This window comes from Ptychodera flava, chromosome 18, assembly GCF_041260155.1.
Source record: "Ptychodera flava strain L36383 chromosome 18, AS_Pfla_20210202, whole genome shotgun sequence".
In the NCBI taxonomy this organism is placed as follows: Eukaryota; Metazoa; Hemichordata; class Enteropneusta; family Ptychoderidae; genus Ptychodera; species Ptychodera flava.
Genome location: NC_091945.1, coordinates 6,909,416 through 6,929,700, shown reverse-complemented (window position 1 = coordinate 6,929,700; position 20,285 = coordinate 6,909,416). Strand labels below are relative to the sequence as shown.

At 37.1% G+C, this 20,285-nt stretch overlaps 1 protein-coding gene across 2 annotated transcripts; it reads right to left on the bottom strand.

The window, feature by feature from the left end:
• Positions 1-3,065: 3,065 nt before the first annotated feature.
• LOC139116741 (src kinase-associated phosphoprotein 2-like) lies at positions 3,066-17,392 on the bottom strand. Of its 2 annotated transcripts, XM_070679372.1 has the most exons (8): positions 17,309-17,392; positions 16,684-16,882; positions 16,325-16,495; positions 13,888-14,061; positions 13,118-13,192; positions 11,626-11,837; positions 10,791-10,863; positions 3,066-7,154 (listed from the first exon to the last, which is right to left on the bottom strand). In XM_070679372.1, the coding sequence occupies exons 2-8, from the start codon at positions 16,721-16,723 to the stop codon at positions 6,814-6,816; spliced, it is 1,086 nt and encodes a 361-aa protein (XP_070535473.1). In that variant the 5' UTR covers positions 16,724-16,882; positions 17,309-17,392; the 3' UTR covers positions 3,066-6,813. The 2 variants fall into 2 exon arrangements, with proteins under 2 accessions (XP_070535473.1, XP_070535472.1); XM_070679371.1 differs by having other exon boundaries at positions 16,684-17,375.
• Positions 17,393-20,285: the final 2,893 nt, after the last annotated feature.

Here is a 20,285-nt window from a genome sequence, read left to right as displayed (position 1 = left end):
ATTCTGTAAGTTGCTATTAGTCAAAATGGCAAGTCGGGTTTACTGGGTTTTGTAGGCTTTAATAGTATAAAAAATATATTGATATAATAGCTGGCTGGCAAAGGTGGCGGCAAGTGGCTCACTGATACGCATGCCTAACTGCAGTATGATAATATTTCTGACCACATAGTCATTGCCATTGTTATCCCATGATTCTTGTGATATCGTCATCGCACGTCACAGCCCAACTTCAATAGTTTTTAATTCAAGCAAGATATGCAAGCAAAGTTATTTTTTTATAAAACTACTAAATTAACTGAAAACAACGAAAATGAATTAAAACACTGATATAGTTTCATATGTGATGAAATATCACACCATTCAATTGCATCAAATGTGCAGGTGCTGCACTCTGGCAGCTGTGGACATGTCATGAGTCAATTCTTGAGTCAAGGGTCACGACCATGGCACAAAGTATATTGCAGCATGCTGAGTAGTTGGTCTTAAGCCAGCTGCTGCATATATAGCTAGTGAGCCTGTGAGGTATCAACACACGTGGCAAAGAGTGGTATCTTAAAAATATCTTTATTCACAACCCATCTACTATGAACAGTGGAATGTTCACTTTCTAGTAATAGCTGTGCGAGCTTATGGGTTCAGCCCTAGTGTGACATTAATAAAAGCGTTTGATATTTCATCAGGGCTGATGTTCCTTTCTACTCTGCACTAGAAAATTCACTGAATGTGTATGACTAATATTTGATATGGTTGTCGGCGTACTATATCAGACATGCCATAAACCACAATGTCAAGTCTAATTCATACACATTCAGGGATAAGTATTGCAGAGCAGAGAGGAAGCTCAACCCTAACATTAAAATAATATTTCTTGGGCTTCACTGTTCACTTGGACTATTCACTCATTTAAAATTGAAAAAAAATGTGAATACTCATTGTCATTTGATCTCACATCCTTCGTAATAACAATGCAGCAATTATGGCATCCATTTCTGTAATATGGAAGTGCAGTGTACACAACACTTTAAAAAATTCAAAGTTTGAAACCTATTGAATATATATTAACCTCCATTTGGCAATATTTTGTACCAACAGCTTGGAAAAAATGAAAATGTACTTTTTCTGGTAAAAATGACATGTAAATAATATGGACACCATTGACTAATGTTTACCCACATCAAGCTCTGCCACAAAGACACCTGCTGCGTTTCCAGACCAGTGATGGAGTGACCAATCGGCCCTGCCCATATCATTTTAAAGAGACATAAAGTGAAACCTGTCTAAACTGGAAACCTGTCTATACTGAACACCTTTTCTAGTCCCTTCCACATAGAATGCCTCTACAAGCCAAACATCTCTGTAAACCAAAGTTTTCTCAGTCCCTTTGGTGTTCGGTTTGGACAAGTTTTATGGTAGTAGACATTAAATAACAACAGTTGCATGTGTTTAAGGTAGTAATGCACCTTGAACGTGAAAGACAAATCATTTCATTTGCTCAAACTTTCCTCAATGGAACTTCTACCATTCTCTTCCCAAATCACAAATAAAAATCAGGGGTCACCATACAAACTAGAGGAACAAATTTCTAACATTTAATGATATTTGAAATTCAAAATGGCCGAAAATAAAATTTTCCATTTTCAAAAACCTAAGTAAAAATTTACTTACTCAAAGTGATGTAGATTATAGACCATGGGGTGATATAAGCATGCCCAAGGAAAGAAGATGTGCCCTGAAGTGGCAGCCATCAGTTCCTGGTTCTCCCATAGTGGTTGTTGACATTGACTGTTTATGTGATTTTTAGTCCTTTGTTCTTCATTGAAAGATGAGCAGTTGGTCAATTTACCTCAGAATCAAGCTGATGAAAAGCTGCCCCTTTAATTTCAGTTGACATGCACCTGCATAGACTGAAAGATCTGTCACTTGAGGATGCTCTCTCTTAACGCTCCCCTCCTCTAAGGGGGGAGGGTAGAGAGGGCCCTCAAGCTATGGATCTTTCAGTCTAGCACCTGCATTGATCTGATTAAAGTAACATAGAGGGATTGGCTCCATTGACTCCTCTCTGCTGCCGGATAACCCTTGTGTACAAGTTACATGGTGAGGTTTTATACCTGTACACAATGCTTGTTATCTCGTTGGCACCTACTTGAATTACATAGAACTTTCCAGCCTATGGTTTCAATAAAAGTGGAATCCACTGGCCATGTTTTTTATAATTGTTGCTTTGGAGTACTTCCGATAGTTTGTATAATTCACTTAGGTTTGTACTATGAGTGAAAAAAGATTCAGGGACAAACTGAAAAACTGAAATCATACATGACTTGGTAAATACTTTCATATAACACCAGCATAGTTAAATTCAGTATCTTTGAATTGTTTCACATCACAAAATGTGCCTAATGAAATAAGAAAATCCCTGAAGAAAGTCTCTTTACCCCTGACACTGCTGCAGGATCCTCTGAGGAACACAATATTATATTGTATCATGGCTGAATAATGCAAGCATTTTCTCAAATTTTAAGGATATATCAATTGTAAACATGAACTAAAACAGGGTAATTTATTTTGTTCAAACTCAATAAGGAGATAATCCAGGGTAACACAGTTGTAAGCATTCATCTATAGCTCCACAACACATTCAAGCTGCATTGATGGCAAAGACCACAGCACAAGTGGCTGTTGATAGTCTACATTGTTTCAAATACTAAAAATATGGCCACCGATATGGATGTCAGGTACTGTGACTTAATCAGACTTCTTTCATCCACTTTTTAAATCTTAAAAGTTTAAATTCAGGTATGTTAGAGCTCATTCTTCAAAACCAGGCACTACAAGTTAGCTGGGTCTTCTCATCAACAATGACTTCTTGAAACATTAAATTTGTAGAGTTACACTGTAAAGTAGCAGTAATACTTGACAGACTCAGTGACTTTGTTGGATCTGACATGTGCAAAGTGTATGTTTATATTTTATTTTCATTGAGTTTGAATCATAGTCACGTGTCAGAATCTTTATTAAAGAAGCACTGAGAATAAATATCATAATACAATAACACCATGACCTTGGATTTAGCTGTCAGTTTATTAACATATGATTCATTCTTGAATAACAGATATATATATATATATAAATAACACAACAGATATAAACTTGTAATACAAAACCAACATCTCTGTTTTCATTAAAGTTGATAATATAAGTTGGTTCCCTCATTTGCACCAAAACCAATTCACACCATACAATTTTGTCCCATACCCATTTCGCACTTAAACAACCTTGTTCCAAAACCTCCTTGCCCAAGGAGTCATGTTGCCCCAAAACCACGCCACTTAGCCCCAAACTATTGACAATAGGTAAGCTGAAAACAACCAACCACTACCGTTGAATTTTTCATCACCTACCTATCATCCCAGGACTAAAGTCTTCAAATTGTACACATTTCAGGGAAATGCCATCAGGCAAATCGCACAAGGCACCTGAGTTGTAGCATTCAGTTGTTTTTCTAATTCTACCATTTATGGTTTTATGCAAGAATAAATAGTTAATCATAGCCAAAATGTCCTGAGACAGTAATGTTTCTAAGTTTAATTAGAGAGGTAGAAACAATGCTGTGATACATCGTGGCGTCGTTGCTTTAGGATGAGTATAGGTAGTATTATGATGTTATTATACTTTGGGCAAACTGGTTTTCGTATGAGGTAGAACTTGGGATGAGGGGGTTTTGGTACAAAACAGTTTAGGGACAACGTTGTGTGGGTTGATCTGGTTTTGGTGCGAAGTGTCTAGACCCCTTCAAGTATCTTCTTTAAGACTAAGTAAAATTTACATCTGTCTCATTTCAGGAATGATGCATTGTGAGTGAAGGTTTAAAACATGATTAAATTCAGCTGCTTTGTGAGTTTATTTAAACTACACTTTTTCATGATTTTAAGTTACACAACCTTTATGATTTAAGTGCTCATGTAACCCATATTTTCCTACATGTAAGAATACAAGCGACCTAGCGGCCGATATAGCTCCGCTGTGTTTATGTAGAGAATAACTATTTTTGACACATGTGATGAAGAAGGTGGAAATCTTTGATAGCTCAATGCAGTGGCCAGAAAAAAGTGGCTAAAATAAGCTGCAAAAATACACAATTGAAGATTTCATCATACTTTGAATATATCACATCGGATCATCCCTAGGAACATGTCAACCAAAGCTATCTGATGAGTAGTGTTTTGAGAATAAAATTTTCTGACCAAAAATGGCAACAATTGCCCCCCAAAATAAAAATTGCAGATTTCATCATAATTTCAAAAGATCAAATTGAGTTCATCTATAGACACCTGTATACCAAATTTCAAAGCTGTTAGACCAGTACTTTTTGAGAAACACATATTTTGACCAAAAATGGGAAAAATTGCCCCAAAATTCAAAATTGCAGATTTCATCATTATTTCAATACATATCATTTAGTTCATCTATGGAAACCTGTATACCAAATTTCAAAGCTATCAGATGAGCAGTTTTTGAAATACACATTTTTTGACCTAAAATTGCAGAAATTGCCCCAAAATTACAAAATCGCAGATTTCATCATAATTTCTACAAATATCATTAAGGTGATCTGTAGGAACCTGTATACTAAATTGCAAAGCTATCAGATGAGTAGTTTTGGCAATACACATTTTTTGACCAAAAATGGCAAAAATTGCCCCAAAATTACAAAATCGCAGATTTCATCATAATTTCTACAAATATCATTAAGGTGATCTGTAGGAACCTGTATACTAAATTGCAAAGCTATCAGATGAGTAGTTTTGGCAATACACATTTTTGACCAAAAATGGCAAAAATTGCCCAAAAATACAAAATTACAGATTTCATCAGAAATTCTATATATATTACTCAGTGCATCTATAGAAACCTGTATACCAAATTTCAAAACTATCAGACCAGTACTTTTTGAGAAATACATTTTTGACCAAAAATGGCAAAAATTGCCTTAAAATGCAAATTTGCATATTTCTTCACAATTTGAACAAATCTTAAATAGATCATCCCTTGGGACATATGTACCAAATTTCAAAGCTATCTGACCGTAGTTTCGAAGAAGAAGATTTTTAAAGATTTTTTTACCAAAAATGACAAAAATTGCCTTAAAAATACAAATATGCAAATTTCACCACGATTTGAACAAATCTGACTGAAGTCACCATAAGTAAACTGCATATTAAATTTCAAAGCAATCGGACAAGCGGTTTCAGAGAGGAAGATATTTTTACCAAAACACCAAAAATGCCCCAAAAATACAAATATGCAAATTTCACCACGATTTGAACAAACTTAAGTGAGGTCACCCCAAGTGAACCGCATTTAAAATTTCAAAGCAATTGGACTTGCGGTTTCAGAGGAGAAGGCAATTGTTGACGGACGACGACGACGACGACGGACGACGGACGACGGACGACGACGGACGACGACGGAAAATCAACCTATTTGATAAGCTCCGCGTCGCTGACAGCGGAGCTAAAAAGCCAATGAAGCTCTTCAGTATCATACACTTCATATCTACACATTATGAATGATGTACAAAGATAAAAATTTCCAATGCTCAGCATAATGTTGAGTAAGTCTGAATTTTGCTCCTCTCCAATCCAGCTTTGAGATGTGTTTTTGTGACACACTGGTGTCATCGAAATGCAATAATTTACAGATCCTTGTCTTGCGCCATAATAAAGGCACCTGTATTCACTACGCAATATGTGAAGTATTACAGATGTATGACAGACTGCCTTGGTTGAAACCAGAATTCAACAAAACTATTGAATGGTGAAATAATGGGACAGTTGTCGTGTAATAACTTTGAGGAAACACACACTCACAATTTTTACTCGGCATTTGTTTTTTTATGTTGTGTGTCATTACTTACCATTAGAGAGGAAATGTAAATATCTGGTCATGATTTACATTAATTGGAAATTTAAAACTCTGTCTCATTATAACTAGCAATATCTTGAATAAATAAATTTGGTGTTTATATCTCATGAATTTCTGATATTATAACCATATCATATTCCAGATTAAACTTTGGAATAAGTGAAAATTCTGTAAAAAACAAGTGAAAAAATGCAAAAAAACAGATCAGACCCTGCTTTGAATTATACTACACATAGTTTACACTTGCTATGGACATAGAAGATATAGAATATTGATGCACTGGCAAAGTTCAATGATAACTTTAATAAAACTGCATATAACTTACAAAAAAGTTTTTGGAATGTCACTTCTACTTATCACAAACAGGAGAAATGCAAGTTCAATATTTTGTTGAATGTCCATTTCACTTCAACGATATCTCCAAATACAGGAGAAATGCAAAATAACTTCCTAATTCAAACTGTTCGGATCAGACGTCAAAGAGATGAATTATGAAATCAAATAAAACTTTTGCACTACAAAATGTGATCTACAAAGTCACCAAAAACTCAGCATATTTGAACAGAAACTAGAAAGGTAGCATTAACTGCTTGGGAAGAAATGGATTTCAACATATATCACACTTTACTTTTGACATGGAATGAAATATTGATCTTTTTCACATAACAATATTAATTTCTTATGTATTATTACACTGTTTGCTCAGCCAGCAGTGTATATAAGTACATGTAGTATATTTGCTTGGATATTACAAGATGAGAAAGTTAGCCAAAAAGTACAGAAGATTAATTCTATTAATTCAGCTTTCAAGATCATAAGCTTTCATGACATATTCCTTTGGGAAAAAAACCAACTTTTTCCTTTGTTTCTCCAATCCACCATTTGTAGTCTTCAAATTCTCCAGTGCATTGATGAGGTGGATGAATTCTCCTCGTTTAAAGTTGAGTTCATCATTTTTGGAAGATTTACAGTCCCACATTGCAACGTAAATGTTATTGTAATCATACTCCAATTAGAACACTGCATGACAGAAACCGTCTTTGATTTGACAGTTTCAGCTACCTGTTTTGGTAGGATTTCTGTAGATGAGGCAGATTTGTTGGGTTGGGCAACCACTGGTTTCTCCTCTGGAATTGGTTGCACAGCAGTGCTACTGCCCTCTGGTGGTGCTGACACATCATCATAGACATCACCATCATCTTCTTCTATTGGCTGGACTGGTTCATGAGCAGCTAAAAAAACAAAAAAGGAACTCATCAAGATAGCTTGAAAAAATGATTGAAATTTGTTCTGTTTGTCCCAAAAACCTGAACTTGATTGCAGTCACAGTTATCATATCACTTCAAAAACACAATAAGCCGACCTGTAATGACATCTTCCAAAAATTGAAATCACTGATTTATACCTAATTTACACCAGATATCTCATGGTGCCTATAATCATCTGAATAGATGCAGATGATAATTTCTGGCCATTAATTTTTTAATGCCAACGGTCGATATTTGACGTGGCGACTGCGCGCGGATCGTGAGATATCAATAGAAACATGTCATTTCCCAAGTGTATTTTTCACATCCCGAAGTTTTACGATCATTTCTGATTATGACCCGAAATCCCCCGAAGGTTTGTTGTTGTGCTGATTGACGATATTCTAGGGAGTCCATAATGAGTTCGAATGACGCAATTAATTTATCTCCCACAGCGAAGACTTTATATACAGCATTATGCCTTTACCCCAGGTAAGTTTTTTTTAAAACTTCTCCTTAATTTTTTCTCGTTTTCATTATTCTCAATCAGTTGTATTGTATTTTTAACCAATACCACATAGATATAAGTTTTTACGTGTAAAATATTAGCCGCCTCTGATGACCACATTTTGTCGTCTGCCACACAATTACGCATGGTTCGATGCATAGCGGCCGCTGCATGGTATGCGTCTATGCATACCACGCGGCGGCCGCTCTATCGCAGCAACCACTCTATATCAACCGCAAGTAACTGTGCTAGTCACCTATGCGAATTCTTGTTGAATCAGCAAACTTTTTTTTTTTCGATTTTTTGCCGAGTCAGAGACTCGGCTTTCTCCCACGGGGCATGACCGATCACCGACACAAGTGGTACTGTGGCGTACAGCAGGGTCAGCGTACGCTCGTACTCCATAGCTTACTTGACAACGGCCCCAGTGCCGAACATTCGATGTTCGGAAGCTGAATTTAGGTGGGCGACCGGAATTCAAACTTTCACTTTTTTGAGGACATGTTTTTATCGATATCTCGCGATCCACACACAGTCGCCACGTCAAATATCAACCGTTGGCATTAAAAAAAATGTGTTTTAAAATGTTACCATGTGGGAGTCCCACTTTAATGAAACATTATTTTAAAGGGAAACCTAAGTCCAGCGACATTGACCGTTTATCCCTTCCAAAATCACCCTTGAGTAAAATGCAGCTCAAATTTGCAACATAATTGCACGCGCTGACGACTACGGCGCGACGAAAAGAGAAGTTCAAGTAGACGACATTTATGGAAATGAGTTCGGAATTCCATGGGCGCGAAAGGGCTCATGGGAGAAGCGTGCGTGTCGTCATCGGCGATACAGACGATTGTAGCTTGCAGCTGGAGGAGTACTGTGAACAGTTCAGCGCGTTCGTAAGACGACCATGGAGAGTTCGGACAGCGTTATTTCTGACATCGAGTATTACTTTTCCCTGACTGAAATCAAACCATAGTAATTTGAACCTGTCGAAGATATGTAATAATTAGAAAGCATCTCAAAACATCGTTCATATCTTGGTTGTTTGCGTTTTGTGTATGGTTCCGCGGAGGGAGTCACTATGCTTGTACAGACCCCGAATGGATTGGAGAGACTGAGTGACCCTGCGATCCTTCAACGCTACGTTTCTAAAACAGAGTTTTCTGTATCAGTCGCTTAAAATTAATTTTTGGTTCGTGAATGATACGGAATGATTGACTGATTGTATGTGTTACCGTGTAAGTCGAGCTTGGCCAGATCTTTAAGGTTGCGAAATCTCCGATATGTATCGGAAAATATTTATTCGCGATTTGACAAATCTATTATAGTGTCGTCTATTTTCGAAGCTGGTGTCGAACTTAGGAAGTCGGACTTACTCAGATCTACAAAGTGATGAAATCGCCGATATAATGAATATTTGCCAGCTATTTAAAAAAAATGGTATCGTCTTAAAGCTTGTTGTAAGGAATGTGTTTCATACAAGACCAGCCCAAACTCCCAATGATTTCCGATATGTCCTCTGTTCAAGTCCCGATCGCCAAGTAAAAATGTTTACATGTAAAGAATGTAATTTGTGCAAGGGCCTCCCGAGTCCCGATGATATCCGATCGGCCCTCTCGACGAAGTCCCGTGTGGACATTTAATGAAAAAAAATGCTTTACATGTGAAAAATGTATTTCGTGCATTAATACATCTAATAATGTAAAACATACAGTATCCTTGACTTCCGGCCATGGATGCTATTTTTGAACTAAGAGTCGGACAGAGGTATTCGGGTGGTCAGATCTGTTAGGTGGTGAAATCTCTGATATACCGGTACATTGGATATTTACCCACGATTTGACAAAGTATCGTCTAGTATCAGAGTTAAAGTCCTAAGTCGCCGATATTTATCGGATAAATATCCGTGATTTCGTAGACCCGGCATGCCAACACCACACAGTGCAAGTAAATCTAGGATCGTCTGGTATCGATATTAGCCTAGGAGTTCCAGCGCAATTGATATTTATCGGGTAAATATAATATCGGCGATTTCTCACACCCGGCGTGCCGAGACACAGTAGGCAAAAAGTCATTCCAATATCTTGTAATATCAATATTACAAGGTATAGTCCCGAAATTGCCTATATTTATTGGTTATATATCGGAGCTTTGGCAGACCCGGGATGTCAAGATAAGAGACGCTTTGTGTAGTTTCGTCTTCGGATTTTAGAGTCCCGAAATCGCCAATGAGGCTGAATCAGCATGTCAAGATACGAACCGCATTGTGTAGTATCGTCTTGTATCGGTATCAGAATCCCGAAATCCCTTATAAAACAATCATCCTGAAAGAATTAGAACATAACGTTGTATCTTTTACAGATTTTTAAACTCGTCCGACTTTCTTTAGCCACTGTCTTCGAAAAAGCTGTTCTGTGGGAAGACGGTAAAAGCTGACTCCGTTTGTTCTTCCCTGAGTGATGTTTGCACTCAACTGAACAACAGTTAACTATTTTTTATGCTAGGGAGCATTAAAGAGTCGTAACGTGCAGAACTGCACTCCTGCAGTCATAGACTCCAATGCTTTGGAAGGCTGTCACACACGTTCGTGTATCGTCGATGACGTCACGCACGCTCCTCCCATGAGCCCTTTCGCGCCCATGGGATTCCGAGCTCATTTCCATAAATGTCGTCTACTTCAATGTCTCTTTTCGTCGCTCCGTACTCGTCGGCGCGTGCAATTATGTTGCAAATTTGAGCTGCATTTTATTCAAGGGTGATTTTGGAAGGGATAAACGGTCAATGTCGCTGGACTTAGGTTTCCCTTTAAAAAGAATAAGATTAGAACTTGAGACTTTTGCAATTCAATAAGCAAAGCTGAATCTGTGTAGATATCATATTGTAACCAGGAAGTGGAACATGCAATAATGTTTTGGGACAGGGGATGAGGGGTAAGGGCCACTTTGCACCACAGAACTCACGTTTGATGTAACGGCATATAACCATAAAGAATGGAAGCAGTAAGGCTTTTTTTTTCCTCATTGCAAAACAGTGCTGTACCAACTTTTTTAAATGACTACATCTTATACATCACAATCAACTACAAGATAATTATTGATAATGTCAAAACTTACGTTCAGATGAGTTGCCTACTTTGTTTATGGCTTCAATCCATTGATTCATATCTTGAGTGCTAGCTGCTATGAACTGGAAGTGAAAAGTGATGATTAAAGCAAAGTTTTCTGTTATCGAAACAATAACAAATAGTTCAAACACTGATATCACTGTGTGCAAACTTTTGAAATCTCTTTGTGTGCATATTATTCTCAAACAGTTATTTTATGTTGAAATGCAGGACAATGTTTATGATCTTCAAAATGCAGTTTTACCAAACAATTCCTTCAAAGCAGTATCTCATTATGTGTCAGAGATGGCAATTCTTTTCATCTGCAGATCTATGCATACACTCATCTATCAGTTTTTAAATACCACAATAATGGTATTAGCTATTTTCAGACAATTGTTTTGCAAAATATAAATCCACATGAAGCCATACTGACATAGACCTTTTTGAAATTTCCTGCTTTCATGGCAACAGGGTTACGTAAGATATACAGATCGGTAATGCATAGTGATTTTTGATAGATACATGTATTTCATATAGTTACTATGATGCTTGCCATGTTGAATTCAATGGTAGCTGATAGTGTGAAAGATTTTCAATTAATTTTCACACGAACGAGTTCAGACAATTTCAGTTTAGAAGTCATCTTTTAAGTGCAAATTAAGTCTTTAATATATGGATGTTCATAAACTACCACATTACAATTTGTTATGTTGAACTTTGTAACATTTTAGGAGATATATGCAGAAAACATGTTCACAAAAATTTTCAACTTTGAGTAGATAAGAACTAATATTTGGTTGTTGAAGGATATAGAATGTTCAGGCAAAATTTGCATATCATACCTGGAAGTCTCTTTTATCTGGATGTGTGATTTCAAAACAGAAATCTTTCTTCTTGTTTTTCTTATCTGGAATAGGTGCTGGTTTTGCTGTATATCCCAATATATTGATCACATTTTTCTGTTCCTTATCACTTGGCTTGTTGTAGTAATAGAAGTTAGTATCTTTGATAACACACCATCTGCTTTGCCACTTGCCAATACCAATCTTCCTTTCTGAGGGTTTTAAAATGGAAAGATTCACTGATTATGTCAATGAAGCTCCATTTTAGGGATAGAAATACTAAAATACATTTTCAAGCAAACTTTTTAGCTCCGCTGTCAGTGATGTGGAGCTTTAATTACTTATTAAATAGGTTGATTCTCTGTCATCGTCCATTGTCGTCCATCGGCTGTCAAATATTGCCTTCTCCTCTAAACTTGCAAGTCCGATTGCTTTGAAATTTGGTGTGCAGTTCACTTAGGGTGACCTCATGAGTTTGTTCAAATTGTGGTGAAATTTTCATATTTGTATTTTTGGGGCATTTTTGCTGTTTTTGGTAAAAAATCTTCTTCTCTGGAACCACTTGTTCATATGCAGTTTATTTAGGGTGACTTCAGTTAGATTTGTTCAAATGGTGGTGAAATTTGCATATTTGCATTTTTAAGGCAATTTTTGTCATTTTGGATCAAAAAATCTTTAAAAATCTTCTTCTTCAAAACCACAAGTCAGATAGCTTTGATATTTGATATTTGGTACACAGGTCCCTAGGGATGATCTAATTCAGATTTGTTCAAATTGTGAAAAAAATATGCAAATTTGTACTTTTAAGGCAATTTTTGTCAATTTTGGTCAAAAAATTTGTTTCATCAGAATCGCTTGTCTGACAGCTTTGATATTTAGTATACAGGTTTATAATGATAAGCAAAATGTGATATATTAAAATTATGATAAAATGAACAATTTTGTATTTTTGGGGCGATGTTTGCCATTTTTTGTCAAAAAATGTGTTCCTCAAAAATCTCTGGTCTGATAGCTTTGAAATTTAGTATACAGGTTCCTACAGATGAACTAAATGTGATATATTGAAAATATGATGAAATCTGCAATTTTGTATTTTTAGGGCAATTTTGCCACTTTTCATCAAAAAATTTGTTTCTCAATTTCCTTGTTTGCCCACATAAAATCAAATTTCAAAGAAATACAGCTCACTGAATGAAAAGCTAAGACACTGTCTCAACACAAGAAGTATGAAAGTATCACATTCACATACATCAGCAGGGTCTCTAATTATATGCTTAGCTTGAATCTGGCAATCATATTTGCTGGAGCCAGGGATTATAATCTAAACAAGAAGATGTGCGCAACATTTGGAAGCTCATGCAATTTTCAAAATTGCAGCTTGAGACCCTAACACGCTATCATGTTGGTCAGCTTGAGGTTAATTTTCTGATGGTTGCATGCAGTTCGATGAAATCACCGTTGCGTTTGCAGATACATATTTAGCAATATTTACCTTTGCGTTTGTCAAGGTAACCACTTTTACGCGGACTCAGCAAATCATTAGCGGCCACTGGTCCATGCCTCTTAGCTGTAAAAGCAAAGTGTACAGGGAAATTATCTTCACAATCACCGGAGTAAACACAAAACAACACTGTGATCGAGTCAAATGCAGTCATTCAATCCCCTAACCCTTCAACCACCATGTGGTTTGATCCAACTCTGGTGTCCTCAATGGTATGGGTGACTCTGTATACAAGGAAACACGTAAAGGTGACAATGTTACCTTGTGTATATACCTTCATTACAGTAATTACTGACGTTCTTTCAGACGGGCTGAATGTGCCATTGAATAACTATTGTACCTTTTGTAGCTGTATAATATGAGTCTCTCCTCATAGAAATTTCCCTATGCATATTTAGGCTAAAACAAGAAACCAGATGAAATTTTGTCTTGAGTATGCCAGTTATTGATAATTGTACTGTGTACCTACAACATAAAGTACATTGCTATATGCATGCGAGGGAGCCTTTTATTTATGAATATATTTGGTTGAAAATTTTCCAAAAATTCACACTTCATGAAATGGGTGGCCTGATAAAATACAACTGAGATAGGAATATTTCTATCTTCATAGATGTATGGGAAAGTTACTCTCTGACACATCAATGAACTGCATGGGATTCTTTACTTCAATCGAATATAGATTTCAATTGACTCAATCAGATGGCAATGTAAGAGGAATTCATGAAATCCAAGATCACTTTGATTCATTTCTAACTCACCGTCATCATACACACCATCATCTATACCATCTATATTCTCAGCGTCTGCATGTGGACTTTCATTTTTGGGTTCTGGTTCAGCTAATCCAGGCTCCTCATAGATTTCTTCGTCTTCAATTTTGTTGTCCACGACCTTTTCAGGCTCCTGTACCTCCACATCTGCATATTCTTCTTCTGATAAAAAAAAATTGTTTTGCAATATTAATAAATGAAACTAAGCAGTACAAAGCTCTGTCTTGTGTTTGATGTCACTGCAGATTGCTGGAAATCAAGTTGTTGTTTCTATTACACTTTCCATTTGCAGTTGTCTCTTACATTGTGGACAATAATTTAAAACTGCAGTTATCAATGACAACTGGTTACACAGAATGGATGACAGTTTTATTAAACTTCAAGACATTGTATGATCAAGAAAATTTAAATAAAAAACAAATTTGTTCACAAAACAAATAGCCATGATTTTGAGTCTTCTCATACTTTGCTTGTCTCCATTGTCTCCAAGTTTTTCTGCCTGTGTTTCCTTTATCATAAAGTTTTCTCTTTCTAAGTATATTCCCTTTTGTCAAATAACTTTAGGGACTGGTCAGTTTCTTCAGCCTGGGGGGGGCCGGTGGATTCATGGGGGGGGGGGGTCACCCTGTTTTTGACTTTGGTGATAGGGGGGGGTCACCATGTTTTTGAAATGCCCAATAGGGGGGGTCAGTGTGTTTTTGAATTTTGACACAGGCTCATCATTGCCTAAAATGCTAGTGTCAGCCACAAAATTCATCATTCAGTTGTATTTTTCGGTGCGCCCTTCGGGCGCGTAACTTTAATAATCAGTCATATTTTTCAGCACGCCCAATTTTAACATATCAAGCATACATACATCAGAGATATCTGTATGTTCAATATTTTTCAGTGTGCTCTTCAAGCTCATTACTTTAATATATCATACATCTTTCAGCATGCCCTTCAGGTGCATGACTTTAATATACAAGGCATATATATCAGAGATATCAGGATGTTTCATATTTTTTGGCGCACCCTTCGGGCGCCATACTTTCAGAGATATCTTGATGTTTGCTAAGTGAAAGTGTACCATTATGAAATCTGCATTTCATATGAAAAGGATGACAAATTCCTGATACTTTTCTGTTCTCTCTGTGAGAATTCAGTATGAGAAAGCAACATGCACAAATATTTCACAATATATATTTGATACAGTGACTTATTTTAGAGATAGAAAAATGACAAGATATCTTTCCTTCTCATTGATGCAATTATTTTCCTTTGTTTCATAGGTTTTCTGTAGAAAGATGCTTTTTTATGAACAAAATAACAGTTAAAAAAGGCAGTTTTTGTCATTATTAGCTGTGCTTTTATGGTTTCAATGTTACACAAGAAAAGGTCCTCTCAGACACTGTACACATCAGATTTGGCTAAAAAAGCTCTCTATGGCTCCTCAGTAGATTTAATTGGATGGTTGGCAAGTCTTAACACCCATCAAAGTTTTTGATTCACTGCTTTTCCTCTTTGATATTAATTATTGACATCCATTTCTGTACAACAGTTCAGGACATCTGGTTAAGCAGAGAAAGTGTGAAATACATTCACAGCTCATTCAAAATACAGCTCATTCAAAATGTACGGTATTTAAACTTTAAGATTGACACTTTGAAATTCCTATCTTACAACTGACATGTCAACAATTTCACTAAAACATAGAATGACTATTTAAAATATAAATATATGTAAAATGTAAAATATAATATATATATATATATATATAATATATATATATATATATATATATATATATATATATAATTTATGTCCATCTTTTGTTTTACCTTTGTCGCGCCGGGGGGGGGGGGGGGGTCACCCTGTTTTAAAAATTTGGAATAGGGGGGGTCACCCTGTTTTAAAAATTTGGAATAGGGGGGGTCAGCCACTTTTTGACGTCGGCAAAAAATAATCCACCGCCCCCCCCCCCCCCCAGGCCGAAGAAACTGACCAGTCCCTTATCAAACAAATATTTACTGTACACTTGATAAGTTACTAGAAATAAATAGAGAAGTTGTGAATTAGTGTGTACCAGCTAGTGTTAAAGTGCTCTCTGGATTCTATTGGTTATCTTGATTAATCCAAACACAGCTATTGATGGATCTTTGCATTATATTGTCCCGTTTTTGCATTGGACAGTTCTTTGATTTATATCTAATTGAAATGGAAGTTAGTCTTCAGTTGCTAAAATTACTTATCACCAGCTACCTGCTGATAACATTACCATATAACTGAACACAATCAGTTTTGGACACATGCTATTGCTAACTGTACTGGACTCAAGTGAATATAACGAAATGTATAACAAGTTAGAAGAAAGATATAAATTAACGCTGGCTTCCTTTGTTATTTCACAGAGTTGAATTTACAAAATCAACCACTGCAATATTACCTTCTGGTATGATGTCATTTGTTTTCACAGCTGATCTTGTTTGGTCCTCATCCTCTGTTGCCATTTTCGTCCGCAAGTTGCTGACCTTCGTGATAAGTTCATCTTTCTTTTTCGTCGCGTCCCTGCTCAGTTTTTCTTTCTTCAAAATGCTCGTTAGAAAATTTTCAACATCTGTGGAGACGAACCCCAGAAGCGTCAACTGTGTACACACCCGACACACAACATCCACGGACAAAATTTGTAAAGATCCACACGGAAGTTAAATATTAATTTTGTTGCGTTCGAACAGAGACCCTAGAGAATTGTTTTCTCTACTAACTTCTATCAATCTATGGTTCGAATACAGAAAAGTGCCTTACCTTTCATGACGTTTTTCATGTCAGCAATAATGGAATCCATTATTTAATGTTCCTTGATACCCTTTCTTTTTGTTTGATATCGCTCAGTACCAGTACTACCACTCTACTCCAACGACTGCCAGGGATCAGACGCGTATTTCCTTACTTCTGTCGAACACCTTACTTCCCTTATATTTGCATACATCACGTGACTGGTGACCTGGCATATTTACCTGTATATGAGGGCTCTTCGAAGCATCTTGTTACCTGTTTATCCCCGGCCCACAGGTGCCTGGGGTTGCCAGAGTGGTAGAAGAGAGAAGGCCCCTTCTCTCTATGTATGCACTACACTGGCAACCCCAGGCACCTGTGCCCTGGCCCTAGCCCTACGAGTCCTGCTTTGGCTACGCCGCCTCCCAGGGTGAGGAGTTGGGATTTGGGAGAAGGGAGGCGCGAGGCGGCGCAGCCAAAGCCGGACACTCGCCTTGGTACTCGTACTGGAGCCACTGAATACATTCGATTAATATTCCTTATCTCCGCCATGGTGATGATAATATTAACTCATCTGTCTCTATCCTTCATAGCACAGATGCAAACACATTGCAATTTCTATACTGACACCATAACGAGTAAATGAATATCGTACATCTTCAGCCGTCGATTTTCTGGGATTTAGTAGACGTACTGAAATCTGGAAAATGTTCCCATAGCGCCTGGCCCTGCGCCTGGCCGCGGGCGAGCGAAAAATCGCATGTAGGGAGCCCTCATACGTACTAACTTGGAGAGCGATATTTTCCAATCGAAGACAGCTACTGGCATGACAATGTGCATCATGGTGATGCATCACCATGAGTTCTTTGGCGGTGGGTGCACTGCCGAGTGCGAACGCCATAAGGACATCGACCAGGGGTAACTCTGACCGAATAACAATAAACAAGTAAATAATAAAATAGAAAAATAAAAAATAGTAAAAATGGGCAAAAAGAAAATATAGACAGAATAAACAAGAATAAACAAGTAAACAAGAACAAACAAACGACTGACGGATCAATTGTGAGACTTCCATGAAACAGACTAGATTCACCTCGCTATGGCATGGTTTCTCTCTATACATACTCTATACACAGAGTCTATATGATTTTATGCCTCAGGCTTATGTACACACGTCTATGGGACGCATAGTCCAAGAGCGGAATAAATCACAGGGGACTGTGGATTTAACCTCTAAGATATATTACGAATTCGTATGTTTATCATTATTGCGGTAGTTTGAATGAAGAATGTTACGAGTGTGTCGGTGTGCAGGTCTAATCCCCAAACCATGCATGTAATTATATCATAAGCCCTCGAGAAAGTTTTTCTCGAGGGTCTATGATTATATCATCGAACTCTCGGCATAGAGTTTGCGCGCGGAAATTTACAAATTTCCAGACGTACGAGCAGGGAACCAAATGTATAGTAATTAACCCGTTGGTAGGTAGGTGTTCAGTGTTTAATTTCCGAGGTTTAGCCCGCGCCGTGGCACGCGAAGGGGCGGGCCGGCGGGGGATACGCATTGTTCTGCCGTCGTGCAATAAACTGTATTTCCCTTCGATTAGTCGGCTTTCGTGCGACCACTGGAGTTGTAAACTTGTGAGAAAAAATGTAGTAAACAGTGTAGAGTTTATTTCAAATACTAAATTCATGAAAGAATTTGTTCGAAATTCCATCATTAATACCAGATATATATTACTAGTGTATCCAGAAATACTAAGTTTACAAATATAGTGTAAATAAATTTTGCATCTACTTAAATTTTAGGGGTACCTAGAAAAAAACATTTGATTATTTGATTTATTTTTATCCCTTGGTGAGTTTTTCGCGAAACTGGTGCAGAATGGATTCGAATAAAATTCGAGGTGCGGAACTTTATAGCATGATTTCGTGTAGCCGTAGACATGTACGGATACGGGCTACAGTTTGAAATGCATGTAGGATAACCCCGTGGTGAAAATCCGTAAGCCTTAGATGACCCTCCCTCACCTGCAGCGTCATGCACTCACCGATAGATTGAAGAATCTACTATTGTAAATCCGTGGCAAAAAATTTATTGCACAAATCATGTATATCTTTCAGATACTGGGTGTTAAAATTTGCTGCACATTCACTTCCAGGTTTTAACTTTACCTGCCTTTGTGTACAGTTTTTCATTACTTGCTTTGAGGGTGTTACTTTCGACCTCGAGTGCTGTTTTGATCTCTGACACTTAGGCCATACAATGATGATATTATGACGGGGTTTCACAACTGTCTCTTTCTTGAGGATATTGCCAACTGCAGCCGGATTACTGGCATTTGTTGCACTATCCAACGATCCCTGCCACTAAATTCTTGTCTGGAATGAAATGCAACTTTGAACAATAACAATGCTGACTGTGCACACATACGTTTGGGCCATGCATATGCTTTTATATCGTCATGTTTCAGGGATCCAAACAAGAAATTTCATTTGGTACACAAAACAAAAATAGCAATCAAAGGCCAAATCTTCAGGCTAATGAAGCTGAAGTGGCTACGTAAGTTGTTGCATCATACCACATGTCTTTTTGCTAAATGCTTTGAGTAACAGGGGAAGGTCACTTAATTTCAGGCACGGATAATTTTAAGGGGTAGGGTCACTAATTTTTGTGCAAGAACTTTTAAATGGTCACTATTTTTGATGCATCGGTGTTTCGAAAAACACCGACCCACCCCACCCCCTGTAATCTCTGTTCAGTCCCTAACGGGAAGACATCAATTTCTCTCTACACTATCGAACCGAGAGAAATTATATTTCTATTATGTTCGTGGCTTTTTCCGTAAAAAAACGTGTCCTATTTTTGCAGGGATTGTAATCTAAAAATTTGGCGATTCGATCCGGGAGTATGGCGGGAATTCAATTACATGTCTGCGTAACACAAGTGGCACGAAAGATTTGGACAAATATAACCAGTTCTGCGGTCTGTTGTTACATTGTTGCTAACTTATTAAGTAATTACATGGGCGTACAGTTTAACTACTTTGGGTAGAACACACATACCTTTACAATAAAAGAGAGATTATTTCAAGAAGCCGCGTACACATGGAAAGAAAAAATACAAAAATACCGCTTTCTTTGTTTTCTTTTCCCTATAGGCATATGTAATGAAAAGGGCTTATAAACTAATTATCTTTCGATAACGTTTTAATGAAAAAAGCATAAAAAGGTGTCCTTATCCTGCTTATCCCATTTTACACTTAAATGTCAGGTTAAAGGAAACGTTGGACGCGTTTTGCCACGGATTGTGGCATGCCCAGGAACAAGAATTTCATTTATTTGATCATTTTTTCTCTTTAAAAATCATCTGAACCTTTTTTAATTTTCATTTTTCAACATCTAATTAAAGTCACCGTAGAAGGTTTTGAGAGAAATTCTAAAGTCCCCAACTCTTAAAACGAATACATAACGATTAAGAGCTTAATCATGTCATGGTCTCCAAACCGATTCTGTAAAATGGTTTAAGATGGAGCTACATGTGGTCGACACAATTTTTTTCAAAGGAGGTCTCATCTAAGATGACAAGGAATCCGTGGCAAAACGCGTTTATCGGTTTTCTAGACACTCGA